We start from the raw sequence: 6188 nt of genomic DNA, 5'->3' as shown, positions 1-6188 counted from the left end.
AGATCAACCCATATTATCTCCCTACGTTTTGATACTAATTTGAAACGATGTTTTAATTCTCAATATTTGGTATGGAAAAACCAGAATAAAACAAACCAATAACGAAAAAATTATTTATATTTGAGATTCATACATTTTCCAAAAATATTACTCATAGAAGTTATTAAAAATAATCAATTACATAATCTAAAAATGCATTTATCAAAATAATTATGTTAATTTGAATATTTGGTTTATTTTTTAATTAAATATCAATATTTTATAAACTAAACAGAAAGAAAAATATATGATGTTAACCACTTACTACAGAAAATACCAAGGAATTATTGTGACACCCACACAATGCTATTATTTCTTGGTTAAAACTTTTTTTTATGTGTGGATTAATTTTTTGAAGCAACCACATGTACGCTATTTTTTAGATTATTTATACAACATTATTTTATATTATTTATAAACTCACTCCAATATACGTAATTATGGTAAAACGGTTTAATACATTTAAAACATGTTTCACATAACACTTCATATAGCTATGCCATCATTATATCTACATAGAACAGCTACCATTTTAAGTCTACAGTTCAGTGTGTCTAGCCATGATCCTGCCTTCTAGATCTGCGTGCATCTTCTCGACTTTCAATGTGTGTTTCTTGATGGTTTGTTGCGTGTCTGCGAAGTGGTCCATCTTGTCGCCCGTGGCAGCCACCTTAAACAAACATTATAGAGAATAGTACAAATAATAAATAGAGAACAAATATACATGGATATAATATATTTGGATATGTTTCTATTTTATGATTTTCATTTCGATTTTATACAGTTTGACTAGAGGGACGGGGCTAAAGAGATTCTGGTTTTGATTCAGAATTTAGATGAACTATTCACTACGGACTCGGTACACTAACTTACAAATTAGTTAAAAAGCAACTGCATATAAAAAAATTAGTCACCCATCTTATTTACGCCCGTGCTACCGTCTCGATTCTTTTTCAACGGAAATACACCATCACTGAATTTCACTGTCTTACTATCACAGTTCATGTAACAACACAGTGTGGTGAGGGTAGGACGGTTAATTTATGTTATTAAAGATATAATCTGTGGCAGTTTTAGAAAATGACTTCTTATGTACGATTTGAAAGAATTATCGCGAATAAGAACAGAAACGGCGATCACCAATAACTTCAGAAGGAAAATGGCAAACTAAGGAAACTGGGGAACTAATGGAAAAAAAGATGTCGCCATTAGAATCGACTCAATGCAACTGTATTCTGTATGTCTGTGTATTGGTAATCGACAAATAGTAATTATTGTGTGACGATAGAATAAAAGTTAGAAAAAAAAAATGTTCATGGCTTGTGTTAAAGAGAACATAAACAGATGAACTGATTGTTTTTTTTTTTTTATGTCATAGCGGGCAGCTGAGCTGGTGGTTCGCCTGATGGTAAGCGATCACCACCGCCCATAAACATTCACAAAGGTAGTACCTCCGTGAATGCGCTGCCCCCTTTTATGGGGAAAGGGAAAAGGAAAGGACTAACGACTGGAAAGAAGGAATGGACTAGGACGGGTAAGGAAAAGGAAACGGGCCTCCGGCTCCCCCACTCACCGTACGAAACACAGTGGCATGCCACTATTTCACGCCGGTTTTCTGTGGGGGTGTGGTACTTCCCCGGTGCGAGCTGGCCCAATTCGTGCCGAAGCGTGCTCGACTCCCTTTTGGGAGTCGATTGTGATGACATGATGATGATAAGTAAAATTAGACAAGGATAAGACTCCTTGTTTGGAAAACAAAACTTGAAGAGGAATTAAATGGGCATAAAACTGGTGAAATAACATAAAAAAATGCAAATAATAAACAAAAAGCCATTAACCTTGCTATGATGTTTCTCAAGTTTGCTTACATGGTCCGCGTGCAACGTTCGCAACTTCAGTAGTCTCGACTCGTAGTGTTGTAACTCCACCTACAATGTTAAAACAACTTTACTGTAAAGAACGTAAGGTGTAGATTTGGGAGGGCTGGAAGATTTTTTACGATTAACAATAAATCAATATGCTGCAAGGAATTTATATAAATCAGTGTTAATTAACAATGTTATTTTGGCGATAGTTATATTAAAGAAGTGTCGTTAAGATAATCGCAATAAAAATCGCAATGTCTTATTAATTGAGGTAGAGCTGGAGTAAGCCGCCAGTAATAGATAACAAGAGAAATTCAAATCCTTCAAAAGTTTATATTTTCTTTTATAAAATGCGACGCACTGCTTGCAGTGATCATTTCTAATCTAAATATATATTAATTACGTGTCACGTTGTTTGTCCGCGATGGACTATTAAGCTATTCATCCGATTTTAACAAAATTTGCACACCATGTGCAGTTTGATCCAACTTAAAAGATAGGATAATTTATATTATTTCAATTACGATAAATAACTAGCCGGGCGGAGCCAGGGCGTGCAGCTAGTATTAATATAAGAAAAACAAATATATTCTAATACATTTTGAGTTTATTTTCTCCAAACCCACACAAGCCTATCAGCTTCATATTATGTTGTTTTTTTTTCATATTTTTTGTTTTTCACATTACTGAAATGATAATTTCTTATTTCATTTCTGGATTTTTTAACTATTTCTAAAAGATTTACTATCAAGTAGAGATAGATAGGATGTAAAAGATTTACTTTTACATATATTTTTTAAATACATACCTTCAAAGAAGCCAGCTCATCCACAGTGAAGTTAGCAGCAGCAGCCATTTTCCACAGACCTTGCACTTTGGGCTCAATGAATTCTTTGTTTGCTGGACCTACAAAATAACATTATAATGGTTAAAATTTATAAACCTTAATGACAGAATCAACTAAATTGTTCCACTTTCTTTTATTCAGTTCTCTGTAAGGAAATATTTAAAGTAATCCTTGCAAATCTAATCAGGATAATACGTTGAACTCATTATTTTTATTTTTCATCATTGAGATTATTGCAAAGCCACCAACCCTTGTTAAGTGTACAAAGTTTACTTTATTCCCGTCTTAAATCCTCTCCTTATCCTTTATCCGCTTAAAAGCGGATGACGCATTTGTTGCGGCACTACCTCTGAAATGTTTATGAAGGGTGGTGATCGCTCACCATCAGGCGAACCACCAACTGAGTTGTCCGCTACGACATAAATAAAAACCTCTAAATAACATTACCTCTAGCTGCAATCCTTTCCAGCCTATCGAACCCGTCTCGCAGACCCCTGTGCTTGTCTCGCACCAAGTTGGACTTGTCTATGTAATCCTTTGTTAAATTCTCTCCATTATCGTTGACATAGTTGATTTCGTTGAATTTATCAATTTCCTCGTCATTGACGGCATCTGATGAAAAAATTATCTATCACACAAAGAGAATCTACACAGGATCACTCAATAGCTGGAGCTGTGTGTATTTGAGTTTAAATTAACTCGAATTTTAATTTATTTAATTGCCAAGTGATTTACGCCACCTCTATTTTTTCTATTTATTGTATTTTCTATTTATTGTATTCTAATTCCAATTACGCTGACTTACATATAGGAACATTCAGATATTAGAAACACTCAATGATTACATAGAATATATCTCCTCCTAAAAAATTAAAAAAAGTACTGCCACTAACTAAATAATTATTTTAAAAGGTCTGAAAATTCCATTTCATTATATATATGTTAACTGATGTAGTCTTGTACAGAACCAATGCAAAGATCATTAAGCATGTGAATGCAGAGTTGACCTAAAAAAAAAAATTCAACAAATATAAGGAAAAGATCAGTTGATGTAGATATTTATTGCAAGAAAGAAACTAGTTTTGTTGAAATTACAAAAATTACCTAAATTAATTATGAATTGCAGACAAATGAACATCAAAGGCATTAAAAAGATTTGATTTTAAACTGGTTACATTTCAAAATTAAATACCATTCACACCACTTAAACATTGAATCTATAATTCATACCAATTTGAATTGTAAAAAAGCTTAGAGAAGATGTTTGATTAACACATTAATATTTAATATGCCGTGAATGGCCCCTTATCTAACTCACAATGCATTGTCATATCAAGTTACTGGTAATGTTACATTGAATAAAAACAAAATAACAAAGCAGTTTAATTAAATTGGTCAGATAATAAAAATTGGAATGTGATAATATAAGATAACATATTTTTTTGAAAATAACACTAATATAAATTAATTAAATTTTGTAATAAATTAATAAAACCGGTTAAATGCGTATTGAAACATGCATTTCAAAGTCTTCATAAAACAGATATTTCTATTTACAATCCTTGGTTTCTCGTTTCACTTCTTCATCCAATAAAATATTACACAATAATATTTAAATCTCATCTGTGATATAATACAGAACCCTAATACAAAGGTAACATGTTACATTAGGTACATTATTGAATTACAAAGAGGTTATAAGTTTATTATTTCTAGTGACAGCAAAATACTGAATTTCTTTCATGCTACTTTTATGCCAGGTCCCTGAACACAATTTGATGAAATTGAGAAAACTAATAGGCAACAACTTGGCAAGTAAACATAACTTAGTGTAAATGCAATGAAGGGTAGAAATATGTTGGCTAACAGCACACAAATCCAATCTCATCTATGTATAATAAAAAACACTCACTCTTATATCCATCTGTTTCTCCAGCCTCCATGTTTACTAGCAAGTCATAATACTGATCAATTTTCTCCTGATGATGAGTGAACTCCTCTTTCAAAGCAGCTAACTCTTCACTGGTGAAGCCGGAGGCCTCTGCTTTCGCCCATAACATGTTCAATTTCTTATCTTTGAAGAGACTTTTGTTGATATATTTGTCTGAAGCTGCGTTGTATGACTGAAAGAATTAGAGAAAAACATGCTGTAGATGTAATGTACACTTGAGTGTAATGTATCCAAATTATTAACTTATTTAAAAATAACAAGTAAAATAAATTGAAAAATTTTTTTTAAACATTGATTTTGAAATTTTATTATTCTACTAGTGATATCCTTTCATTTGATATATAATATGGGTAACTAAGAGAGTTGTTGAAAAACATTTCATCCAGCATTTTGTGGCGGTGTCTAACTTCTTCACAATTCAAACAAAAAGAAACAAATCATTAATAATACATACCGGATCCTGTTTCTGCCTACCCATTGAGTTATCTTCGAAATGCTCTCTCAGTCCATAGTTACTCATAATAGTAGTGAGTTTCCTTCTCAATTCGGCTTCTTTCAAGCCTTCCTTGTCCCCACCTTCACTCTTCATTCTCTTGTAGGTTAATTCTAATTTGTCTTGAATCATTAGATCACTATATAATGATTTTAGCTTTGGTTCTGTTAAACGCTGGAATGACAATAGATAAAATATTTGATGTATATTTACTTAAGTAAATATATAATTGATGAGGGAAATTATATACTTAATGAAGTATTTTAAGTTATATGGTGAATGAATTTTAATTTTAATTTTATGATATTTTTTTTATTTAAAAACAATATAAAATACCGATCAATATTTAAAAAAAAAAACCTTGGGTAACAAGTTGTTTTTTAGTTTATCATTTTATAATACCAAGAGGCTATTGCATTTATTATGGTTGCCCATCATCACATCACAATAAAAACTCATAAAATGTTCCAAAGCTTAATACTGAGACAGAGAAATTTTAAGATAACAAGGGCAATGAATTTCTCTACGATAACAGATAAAACTGTCTGTAACGTACCTGTTGAGCTTTAGTCCAAAGTAAATTTAATTTATTCATTCTAAATGGCTTATCCAGCTTCCTGAAGTTTACCTCTTCTGGGTCTTTGGAATTCGCCGATTGGGAATATTTGTTTTCACCCAAAACGCATTGAAAAACAAAGAGCGCGGCGACTAAGCCGAAAAATAAGCGAAACCCCATTTTTATAACAAACAAAAAGCGAGTAACTACTCGTATGAATAGCTAATTGAAATCAAAACTTATGCTAAATTTAGAAATTAGAAAAATAATTGGCAGAAGATATTAATTTTAGATTTATAATTGTAATTATTACTACAAATCAGAATTATCAATCTTAAAACCACATAAACACATATTAAGAACTATAGTTCGGCCGTTCATAGAATGCGTTCCTGACACATCGCGAATGAACTGACGACGTAACTTTGTAATGGCGT

The 6188-nt window shown here is 31.9% G+C and overlaps 1 protein-coding gene across 2 annotated transcripts; it reads right to left on the bottom strand.

Annotated features, from left to right (window-relative positions):
* Positions 1–387: 387 nt before the first annotated feature.
* LOC119838225 (alpha-2-macroglobulin receptor-associated protein) lies at positions 388–6139 on the bottom strand. Of its 2 annotated transcripts, none has more exons than XM_038364088.1 (7): positions 5752–6139; positions 5157–5369; positions 4664–4874; positions 3199–3363; positions 2713–2810; positions 1908–1967; positions 388–709 (listed from the first exon to the last, which is right to left on the bottom strand). In XM_038364088.1, the coding sequence occupies exons 1-7, from the start codon at positions 5929–5931 to the stop codon at positions 578–580; spliced, it is 1059 nt and encodes a 352-aa protein (XP_038220016.1). In that variant the 5' UTR covers positions 5932–6139; the 3' UTR covers positions 388–577. The 2 variants fall into 2 exon arrangements, with proteins under 2 accessions (XP_038220016.1, XP_038220008.1); XM_038364080.1 differs by having other exon boundaries at positions 1878–1967; positions 5752–6135.
* Positions 6140–6188: the final 49 nt, after the last annotated feature.

Source organism: Zerene cesonia, chromosome 3 (genome assembly GCF_012273895.1).
Source record: "Zerene cesonia ecotype Mississippi chromosome 3, Zerene_cesonia_1.1, whole genome shotgun sequence".
Lineage (NCBI taxonomy): Eukaryota > Metazoa > Arthropoda > Insecta > Lepidoptera > Pieridae > Zerene > Zerene cesonia.
The sequence above is the reverse complement of the archived record's forward strand: the minus strand, read 5'-3'. Positions and strand labels throughout refer to the sequence as shown.

Coding starts and splice junctions, on each gene's coding strand:
- LOC119838225 (XM_038364080.1), bottom strand. CDS start 5,931: ATGGGGTTTCGCTTATTTTTCGGCTTAGTCGCCGCGCTCTTTGTTTTT. Junction 5,370..5,751: donor TTTGGACTAAAGCTCAACAG/GTACGTTACAGA, acceptor TTGTCATTCCAG/CGTTTAACAGAACCAAAGCT. Junction 710..1,877: donor TTGAGAAACATCATAGCAAG/GTTAATGGCTTT, acceptor TGTTTGTTTAAG/GTGGCTGCCACGGGCGACAA.